The 16,142-nt window shown below is 33.7% G+C and overlaps 1 protein-coding gene across 2 annotated transcripts in view; it reads right to left on the minus strand.

The window, feature by feature from the left end:
• Positions 1–15,284, minus strand: part of ETV1 (ETS variant transcription factor 1) — an 89,419-nt gene extending 74,135 nt beyond the window's left edge. The window contains exons 1-5 of one of the 2 annotated variants that reach the window (XM_014059652.2): positions 15,142–15,284; positions 14,560–14,689; positions 13,737–13,824; positions 12,084–12,131; positions 2,941–2,994 (exon numbers count right to left, since the gene is read on the minus strand). In XM_014059652.2, the coding sequence (XP_013915127.2) occupies positions 2,941–2,994; positions 12,084–12,131; positions 13,737–13,824; positions 14,560–14,604 (235 nt within the window). In that variant the 5' untranslated portion in view covers positions 14,605–14,689; positions 15,142–15,284. Of the gene's footprint in view, positions 1–2,940; positions 2,995–11,520; positions 11,893–12,083; positions 12,132–13,736; positions 13,825–14,559; positions 14,690–15,141 lie in introns of those variants that run through there. The other variant, XM_014059654.2, reaches the window with a different exon arrangement.
• Positions 15,285–16,142: the final 858 nt, after the last annotated feature.

The following is a 16,142-nucleotide window of genomic DNA, read 5'->3' on the forward strand; positions in this document are numbered from 1 at the left end:
TTTAAATATAATAAATCAAGTTTAATCATGTTTTAATGTTAAGATTATACTCGTTGCTTCCTAACAACTTTATTTCACCTTTACTTATGTCATATCATTTTTTAACACTATTATTAAAATTAGGTTTATTTATCACACTTTGAAACCGCCCATCTTTCTCACTGAAGAACATTAATTAATGCCATTTGAAAGGTTTTTTTTTCAATTGATAACTTATGTAAGGAACTGAAAAAAGTTAATCTTACAGCCTGTTTAAATAGGAAATGTTTGTCAAGGAACTTCATTTTAAGAAGGAAACCATAGCAATTAATTAAAGCTTTCACATCAATTGCAGGAGAATATACTATACCATAATTATGGATTTTTTTTCAATACATAACTAATGAAGAATATTAAAAGAAAGGAATTAAAATTACAGTGTGAAGAACATACAGAAGATCTGGAAAAAATCCTATGTTATAATAACTCTAAAGGACCATTTGAAATTATGGGGATGTCTTTTTGAACTGAAGCAAAGAATAATGAATGATATATTCATTGTGATGCTATGACAATGGATTGTGCTTTGCCTTTCTTCCCATAGGACAGTCATGGCAGATAACAATTTGATTTTTTTCAAAAAATGAATTTTAAAATCAGATAACATTATTAGTACTACCACTTAATATTTGACTGAAGAAAATGATCTTACCAGATCTCCAAGAGATTATGTTCTCCACCATGCTTTCTTCCTTTCCCTAGCCAGTTTGGTCTAGTGGTTTCAACTATCGGTCTAGAAACCAGGCTGGTGAGAGTTCTAGTCCCACCTTAGGCATGAAAACCAGCTGAGTGATTTTGGGCCACTCCCTCTCTTTCAGCCCAACCCACCTCACAGGGTTGTTGTGGGGAAAATAGGAGGAGGAAGAAGTATAAGGTAAGTTTGCCGCCTTGAGATATTTATAAAAATAATAAAAACAGGATAAAAAAATGTAACCTCCACATATTTCTCAAGGGTATAGTGTGCCATTCAAGTGCATTAATCAACAATATAGAGTTTCTAGTGTTAATGATTTACACCAAACTCATAGCATATATCTACAGCATAATGGATCAAAAGTCCAAGAAACAAGTTTAATAACCATGAGCTCCAAGAATGGAAAAATAAGAACAAATAAACTTGGAATGGTAAGACCTAAATAGGCAACTACCCATATTTTTTAAGAATACAAGAGCAGTCATGGTGCATTAAAGAAAATCTATTAATTGACATAAAAATTTTCCCTGTTCTGAGGTTGGCAAGAAAATAGAGCAATGGGGAAAATGTAATTACAAATTGCTGAATAAATACATAAATGTCCTAAAAAGCAATGTGAGTGATAAGCCAATTCATATATCTAATTTATGTACTTGATGAATATACATTGTTACATAACATCTTTGCCCTTTGTTTTGCTCCCTTAAATTCATCCCTGGAGGCTTTTGCAAATAGTCAGCTATTAGCAAACAATGAGGTGGATCAAATGAAGAGATATTAGTCAACCATAAAACCGTTCCATTAAGGTGTTCTTTGAAATAAACCACACACGAATCTTACCACGAATCCTAGCACATTTTAAGAAGTGTTTTTTGCAGCCACATACTATTCTGCTTTAGCTAATATTTGCCATAAAACCATCCTCCACTTTCTATTTCTGGCTTAGTATAATTTCAAATTAGTTTGGTAGTGTTTCTGAGTTTACTTTACTACTGAGAAGTGACAACTTTCTTGGCTCCTCTGTTTCCTACTCTAAAAAAGCCCCATAGGAGGAGCTCCACTTTATGTTTTGCCTTTAAGTTTTCATTGAAATGTAGGATGGCTACAGATTGCTGAAGAGCAGGGTGGATAATGAAAGACACAAATCTTTGGCTACTCTGTAAGGTAAAATACATGAATCCCACACTCTATCTAAGAATTTAACTCCTAACTTCTTCTTCTTCTTGTGGGTCTTTTTTTTTGGGGGGGGGGGGGTAGAAGAGAATCAAAAGCTATTTCCTTTCATAAAAATGAGAAGAGTTATAACAGTGGAGAAAAAATGTTGAACTAGGATTAACTAGTACAAATACAAATACTAGAACTAGTATTTGTATTTGTAGCACAATAACCCAAATGAAATCCTATGTGAAAACCACCTATTACTGTATACCTGGTCATTAGGCTTTTCTGCTAACACCAAGTAACTACAATTTTGAAAATTCAATTTTTTTTATAGCAGATTGCTCAACTCCTATATTCTCCAATTTTGCTTTGCCTCAAAGTTGCCTTGTGTACATCCTACTTCCTTTTTTCATTTATTTATCTTTTGCCAATTAAAAAAAACATTGATGGTGGAAGCTGTCTTTAAGAATACAAAGCTGGCTGTAAATTTGGGTCAGAGACTGCACACGTTCTCAGAATATGTTAGGAACGACATCCTGAATCACTGACAAAAACATTCACATAGACTATAAATAACAATTAATTAAATATTTTTACTATTTATTATTCCCCATGTCCTCTTAAAAACTGCACTGGATAACTATTTTTGAAGGTCCTCTGATTACACACCACTAGAACATTTAGATAGAATTCCATTTCCAGTTGTTGTTGTTGTTGGTTGTTGTTATTATTGTTATTGTTATTGTTATTGTTATACTAAATTATTCCTCTATTTTCCCATTCTGGAAAACCTATTCTTTGTCATAATGAAAATATCTACAAAATTAAATAAATGGGAAAAAGAGGAGGAGACACAGATGGACATTGGCTTTTCAATCAATCTATTTGTTATTGCAATTTAGGGAGAGTTCTTTTTATATATTTTTATATTGCGGCCACGGACTGACATCTCCTCCTCTATCTATTGGCTAAAGGAAGGAGAAATATACTACTGAAAATATTTTCTTTTTTTAAAAAAGGAAAGGATTTAAAAGTGCTATACTTACAACTCTCCGCCTGGTAGTCTGGTACAAACTGCTCATCATTGTCAGGTACCTGAGCTGAAGGTAAGGTATGGGAAAAAATGAAAAGAAATAATTTATTAGAAACATTAATTAGGAAAAGAAGCTACTAAATGGAAAAGAGCTAATTCTAACTCTTAGGACTAGCCAAATCAAGAAGAGAATGCACTTTACATAAAACAAAAAAATTAAATGATTATGGGAATCAACAGCAAATGGGAATCAACAGCAAATGAAGATGCACTGGGAAATTCTGCACTTGAGGTTGCATTAATCAGCACTGAACACGAGCATCCCATATATTGGGCATACTTCACAAGAGCCAAGCATTTACTTCAATAAGTAAGGTGATGTATTAGTCACTAAATACCTTTATGCTAAAACTAGGTAGAGAACAGTTAACCCACCTTAGATTTATGGTTTTATCTTGCCAGCATTTAGGAGGTAGAATTGCATTTATGTAGCAATAAATTAAACTAATATCATTAAGGCAAGCAACCAAGGGGTCAAATAGAATGCAGGCTGAATCCCATCGAAGCTTTTGAGGCTTCTACCTTTGTACTCCTATAATATTTAAGAGGAAAAATAGCAAGGAGGAAAATAGGATAGACAAAAGAAGATACATTTCCCCTTCAATTTTATTAAATTCTAGAACACAGCTAAATCAGTGATATAAAACATTTCACGCTCCTGACTTCAAAGTAATTCCCTTTTAAAAAACACACACATTTGGAAATACCTTTCCACACCTTTAAGAGAGTTTTGTTGTTAAACATTTACAATTTGAAACGGGATTATAAAGGCTTCTTGATTTGATAGAAGGATTCATCACTCATTCATTTATATAGTAAATTATCATCCACAAGGCAGAATATAATTACATAATATATTCACATAATAAGTCCCCAAATTCTTGGATATAATTAAAAGCTTATCTTTGTGCATACTTGACGAGAATTAAGTCATATTAAGTCCTGGGAAACTTACTTCCAGCTAATGATCCTAGACATAGCAAGAGAATCCACTGTAAAGATCCTTCTCTAGAAATCATTCTTTTAAATTTTATTAATTCAACTAGAATTCACTTCAAGAATTAATAATCAACCACAACGTTTCACTGATATGGATTTATTATCTGAATGAAAGCATTACCAGGACATCTGAATAAAATGTGTGCATACATTTATAAATTAGCTTATAGCAACTAAGTTTATAAACTAAGTTAGCTATAAGCTAACAGCATGTACTAGTGTATATTAGTAAATAAATATTTTTAAAAACAAAATATTAGCTACAATACCATATAATATTTCTTTTTTGATAGTTTCCTATTTCTTTTCTCTATTTAAAGCTTACTGGACAATGGTAGCATTTAAGCAGGCTATCTAGTTTAAAATCACTATAGAGAAGTTAATGTAAAATTACCCACATAAGGCAAAAGAGGGTGACTGAAGTATTTCTGAAGTTGTGATCCAAAGAGCTTTAACTTAAGTGAAGAACTAGGACTAAACTGATTTTCTTTGAACTTACTACAACCTAAAGCCTCCCTCCTTTACTTCCAGGATCAATTTGCCTTATAGGACAAAATGTTGTTTGGAAACAAGATTTGCCTAAAAGCATCTTGGCTAATAAAAAGTGTTGGTATTGTTGATTGGATTTAGGCCCAAATTTTCAGATCACATCAGAACCACAAATGCTTACTAATAATTCTGTTAATTGGACAGCATTAATAGTACTCAGCTCAAAATGTATTGACATATAGGCAACATCAACTATGTAACCATTGTGAATTATTCTATTTCCATACGCCAAAGGAACTGCTAATGTTTGCTCTTTTCATGATGCAAAAAAAATATCCTAGAGTAACTATTACCCCTAATTGTGGAAAGATGATTTCCACAATCTGTGCTAGCAGTTTATAACAACCAATGTAATTACAATATGAACGGATAATAAGCTAAAAATACACTGTAGATTTCTCTTATTTATTTTCCATTATTCACATATTGTAATTCACATTTCTCCTTTTAAAATCTACTGGAATAGCAGGTACAATTAACTATTATTCCTTTACTATAATAAACTTCAATGCTCTTAATATCCTCTAAGGAATTTGTCTTTCAGGAACTCAGCATATCTTTCTGCCTTCACAGGAACTCTTTGGGTTAGATTTTGTGTGATTTTATCACATTAAAAGCTAGATTTTTCATATTAACCTGCAACATTTAACTCTTGTTCTCACTAATTCATAAGCCAAAAAAGAAAATTAAAACTTACCAGCAGCATTCTACAAGTTGTTGATTCGGATAAAAAATAAAGGTTTTTCTCTGCCCTGCATTTTTAGCAACACAAAAATAAAGTTCCTAGACTAGTTGCTAGAATGTGTAAACATGTTTAAATAGTTGAAGAGAATTATTCTGAATGATTAAATCTAACTTTTAGAACAGCACTGTAACTTGCTGAAATAAAGGCACATTAAAATACAGATAAAAACAAAAAAGCCACATTAATGGGTAGAAAAGTTTTAAAGCACACACCCTTCAGCAAATATAATTCCAATTTATCTGCATTTTTTATAACTTGAGCTAGTACCATATTTCCAAATTGACCAATAGCATATTTATTGTTGTTCTTATAAATAAGAAATGACAAAGTTCAAACTTTTGCTTCCAAGATACAAACACCAAATTAACAGACCACGTGTTTAACAGCTGTATGTTCTTTGTTGTTCGTAATAGTGTCAGCTGTAACTGGTTTCCACAGAAATTTACCAGTAAAGAAGAAAACTAGTATATTCTGTTTTATAAAATGAAAACAAAGGTATAGCATATTTTAAATATAGAATTACATCTTAAGTCTTGTATATAGCAATTTATGAAATCCTGTCCAGTTTCAAATTGACATATTTGTTTTTTTCTGAAGTAAACAATCTATCCTGAACAAGCACTCAATGGCTACAATTAAGTAGAAATAAAATATCCTTTAGTATTAGAAACACAAAAAATAGAAGAAATATAACTACTAAAATTTCAAGGTACAAAACCCAATAAACTTCATTTAGATAGTATCAGCCCATCATGATTTCTCTATTCTTCAAATAAAACCAAGAGTAGTAGTTGATTAATGGTAAACATGTCAGGTGCCTCACAATACCACCCTGCAAAGAAATTTAGGTTTCCACACTAAAGTTAGAACAGCAGGTATAACTATACCTTAAATGCCCCAAACAAACTAACTCTTGTTTGGAGGATTTAAATATACCTTAAATCTTCCAAACAAAAGTGTAGTGCTGCAAGTAGTTTTAGATACCAATAATTTCCTTTTTCTTGTCACTGCTGCAATTCAGTGAGTCTTTCGTAAAAGGAATAGTAGTTTTTAATATGGTGACAGACCAGGAGGTGGGATATATCAATATAAATGACTGTTGAATTTGGATTTGGGGGGAGGGACAGAATATTAAATATCTACAAAGATCCCCTTTGTAGTAACATTCCAATGGACTACTTAAGATTAGGAAAAAGTTAAATAGAAGAAGCATTTTAAGGGGTAAGAACAGGGGATTATATAATAATCCTAACAGTTTTATCAGGTTTATTCTGCATTAATACACAAGGTGCCGTTAATTGTCTCACTCTGGAGAGAGCAATGTATGTTCTTTGCTTTTGCTTCCTTCTTTTCCTGTCAACTTCTCAAATCTTCCCTGGGTGAAAGTAAAGGTAATGAAATGTTAGATAAAAACACTGGGGAGATTTTAGTTCCAAATACTTTTAAATAACAAAAAAGTGCTGGGATTTATTCAGAAATATGCTCTTTTGATAGAACGGCACTGACCCAGAAATACACAGGATCACTCTCTAATAAGATATTGACATTTTCAATACACACCTAAATGCCTCAGACCATTTTTTAATATTAAGAAGAAAAGGCAACATCTTTAAGATTTTATTATTAAGCTAAGCAACAGCAGAATAGAACAAACTGAAGGTCAATTTAGTTTTTTTCCAAAAGTAATCACTCTCTCCCCCTAAAAGTATATGGTGGGGGTAGCGCAAAAGAAGACAGAAAAGTAGACAGCAAAATAAGTTGAGTTGATATTTAATTAAAACCAGCTCTATCCACTGTAACAATGACCTGCAGCCAAGTAAGGCAGAAGATGTATGAATCATTCTCTTTGCCAGTGAATGAGACAGCTGATCTCTTAAACAATTATTCAAGAGAAGCAGTCAGAATTGGAGTTCTGCCTTCATTCACAAAAACAGAATCCAGCAAGAAACATGTGGCTTCAACCACAATCTTTTCTTGTCACATCCCCATTAGAAAAGTAGAGAGAATGAAAGAGAGACAGAAGAATAAACTTGAACTTTTTATATAAACACATCAATTTCATTGCTTTCTTTCAGGATACTACACAGGCCCTATCAGGGAAACAAATACAATAAATGAGATGTCAAAAAAAAAGATGGTCTCAGAATGGAAAAAAGTTACAGGCTCCACAGGAGATGCGCAGGAAACAGAGTGAGAAAGGGAAAATGCATAAGGCAGATTAGCCAAAGCACTATTTTTACTCCTTTTCTTTTTAATCAATTCTACACAGACTGTGACATTCATTCCTTCTTAGTACTCTAGCAATCCATAAGCCAAATTGCCAAAGATTTTGAAGATCTAAGAATTCGCCTTTGAAAAGGAAAAAAAACTACACAAATTAAGAAGTACCTGTCTCACTGTTCTATACACACGAAAATATTTACCAGCTAAAATATAAATAAAGAAATGGTGCTCCTTCCAATTAATTCTCTAAAGTGAATCATATAAGAAGAATATGACATTTTGCATTTTAAGATATTAAAAAGCACACTATTTCCAAAATTATACACTTTCTGTCCAAATACTTTTTAATAGTTTTGAGATGCAAAAGTGACTAATAAAATCTCAAATCCAAAACATTTTTGTCAATACAGCCTGATCTTAACATTGTAGTCCTAGAAAGTAGACATCCAAGACCTATGAGACAGATTATTATTTCTTTGACTATACAAAGTTATTACACTATTTTATATTGAGCAGAAAAAGCTCTTAAAATCTATGTACATTTAAAGACATCATAAATATGTCTTCCAAAAGCCTAGCTTTATCTTTATTATCTTTATGACATATACAAATCTCCCATTCTCACCCCTTTAGGTTTCATTTAACAGATGCCTTCAAGTTATGTGTTAGGGATAACCCTGTAACTTTGTTTCCCCAAATATCTCGGGAACTTTTACTGTACAAAGTTTGTATTTCTCATTATTTTTTTGTACTATAATTTAGTTCTTTTTTAAGGGACACATTTAAACACTATATAAAATATGAAAGTTTTATAGAACTCTCTTGATTGTGAAGATGAGGATAACAAACTAACATCCTGATTTAAGGCACTTCAATATCATTTTCTCTCTTGATCAAAATAAAAAGGGACAATTAAATTTATTTGAAAGAGAAAAATAAAATAATGCCAGAAAAGAAACAAGAGATAAACTGTGCCAAGAACATGGAATTTTCACAAAGTTCAATCACCAAACCTGGCCATTATTTTCACTGGCACCAGTATATTTTCAGAAAATTAGTTCTTTATCTGAATCTCTGATATGACCCAAAGGAGAAAGGGACACACACACACACACACACACACACACACACACACACACACACACACACATACTGTCCTTTCACTAATATATTACTCTTTCTAGATGACACTGTGTTAAATCAATACTAATATAACAGAGTTTTACATCCTGTAACATTTACATTACACTTTATCCATCATTTTTAATGTTTTGAATACAAATTTAAAACATTCTTCTTTTTCAGATTATTTTTCTTTCAAACCACAAACTGTTTCCATCATAACACAGCAGGCTTTCAGCACCATCAGTCTTTTCGTTCCCTTTTTTGTTACAGAATAAACAGCGGGAGCTTCCGATAATGAAAAATACATTAAGTTCATATTTGAGCTGATTATTTGAAGTCAATTGTTAACTTCTATTTGTCAAGAGCAATTTAATGCAATATCTACAAATTCAATAGGGGAGTTCCATCATCTACTGGGCCAAAATGGCATCACCATGACACTGCATGCATGGGAATTAGCTGGTTTAGTTGAAAGTCCCATACATATTGAATAAACTTTTCTATGTATGCACAAAGGAAGTATTGGCACCTGAATAACCCAGGGTTGTTAACAGATCATAGTAATGCTTTACTAAATTAGGAAATTATTAACAGCCCTTCATTTTTTTTCAAATGTTCAGGTCCCAATGGTTTATTTGTTTTAAGCCTCAATACAGTAGCAGCAGGTTTCTACTGAAGGAAAAAAACAAGTGTTTAAGTCTGTATCTCACATAGAGAACAAGAAAGAAAGTTTGGTCAAGCACTCTGCTAGATTCTTGAGCCACTGGATGCAAACCATTTTTGAACTGACACCCTAGATTTGGCACACATATCACAGCAACCAAATTACAGCACACTAGATTACAGCAACCAAATCTGGTTCTATTCACCACTGAATTATTTTTCCACCTTCACTACATATGTAAATGCCATTGTTTCCAATGCCACTTTTGTGAAAAGAAAATAGACTGTTTATGATTACTCATTTTAACAACATCTTCCCCAGAAGAATAGGGATACTGAAAAATATGCAGTTGAAATATCTCAACTATCATTTTTTCTCTTTTTCTTGCTCTTATTCTTTCCTGTCTAAAAACTATTTCTCTAAAATGGGGATGGAAGAGGGAAAGAAAACAGATCCTCCAATAACTAAAAAATGATAATCCATAATGATTCTGTCAGATGCTACTGTACTATTTTTAAAAAGGAGTGGCAGAATTAAGAAAGTTAAAGTGACATTTCTGGTACAAAGTATTATGAGAGCTAATTATTTCACAGAGTTGTAACTTTATCAGCAACCATGTGAACATAAATGGACAAAATTTAATCAAGGGGTAAGCAAAGTAGATTTACTTCAAGACCAATTTTATAATTAATCTTGTGTGGATTAGTTACTTACTACCTACAGAGCATTTCAATGTTTTTTTTCCTTTCTTGGAAAATGCAAAAATAACTATTAAGTCATATCTATGATTTGTAGTCTTAGGTTACAAAAACTTTCCCTCAACTATTACATTTCATATAAACTCAATTAGTTTTCATGTTTAGGATTTGATTCAACCAAGCTCTATGCTGGTCACTGGACACATTATTTAAATATACGTCTCTAAGGTAAGAATTTAATTTTTCATGTTTAATTGGTAATAACACAAAGCCATTTTCTGCATGCTAACTCAGAAGAGTGTCTTATTGCTTTCAGTGAAACTTATTTCTAACTGAGTACATGACTATAGCTCAAATTGTTTATTTCCTTTTGTTTGTTCCTTTTGTTTAATCAGAACCATGATTAGCAAATGATATAAAATCCATTTTTGTTCATTCTTCCTATTCAGAAACATTTTAAACAATTATCTGATTGCACTTTTAAAAAACTGCATTTAATCAAAATTTACCAAATTAAGACATGCATTAAAATTTAAACTCAATGAATGAAATGAGCAATACTGAATGCTTAGTGCTTTGATGGTCTTCCAAGTTATCAAGACAAGCTGAAAGTTCAGCATCTGTATAGATCTTTACTAGAGTTACTTTACACAACTATTGCTGAATTTTAGCTAAGATCTTCAATATTAATATTGAGGCTTACCACCTATTACACCATATTTAATATTTTTGCTAAAAAAAATAATGTATTACTGTACATAAAAGCATGCCAAAAAAGATAAATTAATGAGAATTACATACTATTTGGCAAATTATATCAGGTAGTATCTAAAAGGTAGGCAGCCTATATGTACCGTTACAATACTTCTCTTTTCTCTGTTAAGCAACTGCATCAAATTATCCCTTTCCTTTCCAAAAGAAATAGGATGTTCATTCAACAAACAATGCACATTCAGTAAGAGTTAAAAAAAATTAAAACCTAAATGAATACTAAAAATGCATAAACAAGCAAGAGCACACATAGACAGAGGTATATCACCTAATTCTGAATGAGGTTTAATTAAATTTTCTGCTTCTTGGTTTTATATACACACACACACACACACACACACACACACAACACACACACACACACACACTGTATACATATTTTTAAAAAAAGAAAAGAATTTGAATTGAGTTATTTTCATGCTGAAAAAAGCCCAAACATGTCAGGAGCATCAACTTTTTTAGTTAGAAAATATAACTCAGTGAAGATCAACTTCCTAAGCTTTTGCAAAACTTATCTCGGCATTTCATCTTAATCAAAATCCATAGTAATTTAACTCCAGCATTAAAATTATTTCATTATAATCTGTCAACTATGTTAAAATAATCTATCTCAGATTTATGGAAATGCAAGGGGGTATGAGAGGAAGAAAAAGAAAAGAAAATAAAGTTTCTCCTTTTAAATGCCTTGCAAAATAAATATCTATAAATTTGAAATAATGGTAATAGAAATCCATCGTTTCTTAAGTAGCCAATACACACCTAACGTTCGGTGTTGCGAGCAAGCAGGGAAGAAGACACTTTCACTTAAATCTTGAAGCATCCCGTCCTGATGAACTCAGAGAAACTATATTCTGCCATCAGAAAAGTACTTCCTCCAGAACACTAAACAATTGTATGCTCTGCTCTGAAGGAAAGAGCGAGCCCAGTTCTGGCTGTAGGCAGTCTCCTGAGGTACAATAATATAAACCTGATCAATTGCAATTAAAATCTGAACAGAGGCTTGGAACGTGAAGTCTTGGTGCATTAGTTCTTGCCAAAAGCAGATGTGATTGTGGGCTGGAAGCAATTTCTCCTGGTAATTTGTGATGACATTGGATAGAGCAGCCCCAGAGTCCCCAAAGACAAACTCATCAGAGGCTCTAATGTATGCATGACACATGAGGTGGCTCTTTTAGAGCTCAATTAATTGGGCTGAACATTAAGACAGCAAGTTCAGGACTTTTTCCCCCCTCCCTTTCCCCCTCCCTTTTTCTTCCAGAGTGCTCCCCCCCCCCTTTCCTTTCTTTCTTTATTTTGGGTAGAAAACATTTTTCCCTCCTTACCTTCTGCAAGCCATGTTTCCTGTAATTGGCTTAGATCTTGAAACAGTTCTAAGAAAAGAATAAGATATATATATTTTTTAAAAATGCAAGCAGCTCTGTAATGTTCAAATAATATTAAATTAAGCAAAGATCTTTGTAATTTATTATATTTCGTCTAATTTTGTGTATATGCAAATGTTAGTTTCTGCATAAAATATATCTGGTAAAAAAACACAATCAAATCCAGTAATAATAAAATACATGTATCTATTGAGAGAACCCATAAAAATCAATTGACCTGATTTCTGAATGACCAAGACTACTTAAAGAGAAATTCCTTGAACTTCTTTATGCATACCCACTCAAAGACAATTTTATTGATTTTAGTGGAGCTTACTCCAAAATAACTGCATCAGGCTATAACCTAACATTTTTTAAAGGAGTACTCAATAATGAAATGCAGTTTTGCTCATATGTTTGGTATAAATTATACAATGATAGAAATAAAATCCAGACAAGTTGCCATTGCAAAGTAAGGTTTTTACTTAAATTACTTTGGGAAGGAGGAATTTGCTAGTTAATGTATTTAGTTAATAAATCACAAATATAACCAATATGGAAATCTGAATTGGTAATTTAGTCAAATCAGTTCTCTGCAGGACAAATGCATGAATTCATGAAGCTCTTGTTTAGTTTTGTTGCTATTAATCATTATTTCCACATTAGCAGATAACTTTTTATACAGCATTTTTAGAAGAGTGCATGGGCTTTCAAAATTATTTCAGATCATTCTCTGGGAAATCTTTAAAAAGCTACCAATCCAAGTTGGTAGAGTAGTCTTATTATAATGCAGATGGATAAGAGTGAATTTCTCTAGTCTGAACCCAGTCTAAGAAAGGACATTGGTGCTTTTCTTAGTTTAAGGGAAGCAAGTGAGGACTATTTTGCCCCCAGTAAGCCATGAGTTGCTGTTTGAAGCAACTAGCTATCAAGGCAGCACTGTTGCAAACACTTGTTTCCCTTCAACAGCCTTTCCACAAATTTACTAAGTGTTAGATTCACAGGGTGTGATGTTAAAAAGTGTAATGAACCATTTTCTTCTGAGTGGTTCATAGTTGGTTACTATAGGAGTTACAAACCAAAGGGTAGAAATGGAAAAAGTAGGCAGATAGAACTCTGGATCTTGTCCTATTTCGCCTCTTAGTGATTAAAGCAAAACTTTAGCATCTCTCTGAAACACACCAGTATGCACTCCCAAAGGAAATGATAATGGGGAGGAAGTGTGCAGAGGTCTACAGGTGAGCAAATTGTGTGTGCCCTTTTACTACCTATCGATTCTTGCCAAATTTTCACCTCCAGATATATGGACTTACTTACATCCCTACCATGTGGCAATACCTAACACAGAGGGTGAGTCACTGAAGGTACATCAGCCTAGCGGTGAATTGCTTTTGTCAGCTTGTGTCACATCATGAGATGTGGTTTTCTTGTCTCATTTCTATAAATAGATGTAGACAAAACTCCAGGAAGATGCATGAAGGAGGAAAAAGGGAGAAAAGGAGAGAAATGCGCAGACATCAACATTTAAAAAGCATATTACAGGGTATGTAGTTATAAGAGGGGGAGCCAGTAACATTTATTCTCCCCCCCTCCTTGCGTAACACATATCCTCACCTTCTGAGTCATGAGCCAGATCTCTGTTAATGAATTTTCTTTTCCTGACATTTGCTGGTCGCTCATTACAATTTCTCCCACAGAGATTCTACAAATAGAATAGAATGGTTATTTTAAAAGGAAAAAGGGGAAGAAGTTAGATATCAAGCAATATTAGCAGTAGGTTTTAAATGTTAAGGCTATGGAGAAAGCTTAAAGCTTCCCTACTGATCTTATCACTAATTTCAAACTAAAATTACTAGAATTATGCAAAGGAATATTTAGGTTCAACCCACCTACTGAAAACACATGTCCATATAGACACCTATATAGAAAGGCAGGGCTGTAGGTGTTAAGTATTAATTTTGGCAATCTAAAGTTCTAACACCTACCAAGGGTATTTCTTTAAAAGCCAACTTTTGATTGATTCTGGTTGGACATTATTCTTTAATTTTTAACTTTTTATTTGTCAAAGTCCTTTAAAAGGAAAAAAACTTTTTTTCTTTTAGGAGACTTCTCTCTATTTAAGAAGACAAAGAAGACAAAACACTTCTAAAACTGCAACAATTATGATTTCTTTCGTCTTATAATACTGAGGGGTAAAAGTGCTTTTGTTTTTCCTCAAAAGAAATGGTATGTGGGGGAAAAAAGGAAATTTATTGAATTAAATGTACATCTCATTACAAAGTATAAATTTTCCTCCCTTCACTTCAGTCCAAAAATAAAACAACAAAAAAAAACCCAGAACAATTTTCCACATTAAAACCTTTTGCCTTCTCCCCTTTTAACTACAAATTGCACCCTCCCGCCGAGAGACCCAACAACTTAGGAGCTGATCACTCACATTGGTGACCATGTAAGGCACTTGCTGGTCATAAAATCCATCCATTCTGATGACTTTATCGTAGTATTTTTATTATTTTCTGGACATTGGATTTAAAAGAGAGTTCCTCCAGATGCAGCCTTCAAAGAGCCTTAAAAAAACCGAGAACACAAGATGGCTTTTAGATATTTTTGTTTAAAATCATGAATGAACTGCTTGAATTTGCATATCTAATGATCCTCCGAGAGTGCCATTCATAAAAACACACGCATCCCTCCTTCTCTGCTGCCTTCCTCTTGGTTACAAGCAAGAGCCGGAGAGGATAGCAAGAGGATGGAAAGGACTTCGGGGGGAAAAAACAAGAAATCAAATCGCGAGCCAAGCTGGCATGCCCGCTTTGGTCCCTGGAGCGATCCCATTTGTAAACGTGTGCAGAACTAGTAATGGCGCACAACACAACTCGCGTTACACCTAACGGGAGAGAGGACAGAAAAAGAGAGCGAGAAAGAGAGAGAAAGAGAAGGCAGAGCTACCTTCTCTTTGCAAATCACAACCACGTAATCGCCGGAGCAACAGACAACAAAGTTGCTGTTAAAAACCCACCTGAAAGTACGGCAAAGACGATCGGATGCGCGCGCGCACATACGCGCACCAAAACAAAAAGTCCCTACAAATATAATAAGAACATTAATTATTTCTCCCAGCACTTCTCCTTTCAAGCGAAAAGCGCCACTGACAGGACTCTACATTCAGTGGTTTTTCCTCTACTTCTCCTCCAGGGGCCTCTAGTCTAAACCGAGGGATCTCCGTAGCCCATTGGCTAACCGCGTCTTTAACAGGATCAGATTTCTGACTGTCAGTCAAACTGCCTCTCCCCCCCCCCCACTCCCGAGGAAAAAGGGAAAAGCCGGATCCTCCCGGATTCTGAAGGGGATTCGAGGGACCGTTGTTTTTTCCTAATTTTACCTCTCTGTGTCTGTCTGTCTTTCCCCCACCCCAAGCGCACGCAGCTGTTATACAAAGATTTGGACCGGTGCGAGATTCTCAGTTTAACAGCGCCTCTGTCACATAGATGCGGTGCCCACGACTTAATATTTCCGTTTATGTAATTTGAAGAAATCCCCCCCACCGTATGCCAGTAAAGGGGACCCAGTCAATGTATTTCATTTGATGTGGCTTTTTTTCCACAAAACGCTGTTCTCCAATCACAGCCTACCTTCAGAAAAATTCAGCTATGATTTTCCATTGCTTTAGAATTCACATACATAACTTATTTCAAGGATTAGATCAAATATTGAAAACCCTATCAGTTCCCTACAATTCCCAATTTCATCCAAAAACTTCATTACCTATCCACCCCATACACAGACTAAAGTGATGCTACTGGGCATTGATTTCTTTTATTGATGAATGAATCTTATTGTAAAAGCATGAATACCCAGACTTTAAATTTAGTGAATAAAATGGTGATTTGGTAATTTGATTAGAATATAAAAAACTTTTCCTGAGCCAAGTTTTTGGAATCACATTTCAGGAACATGTATTTTACAGTTTTCTAGAAGAAATATGTTATCTCAGTCAAATTAATAGAGGGACACAGGTGG

Source organism: Thamnophis sirtalis, unplaced genomic scaffold (genome assembly GCF_051295495.1).
Source record: "Thamnophis sirtalis isolate CommonGarterSnake01/CBP01778 unplaced genomic scaffold, rThaSir2_p1.2 scaffold_4, whole genome shotgun sequence".
Taxonomy (NCBI): Eukaryota; Metazoa; Chordata; class Lepidosauria; order Squamata; family Natricidae; genus Thamnophis; species Thamnophis sirtalis.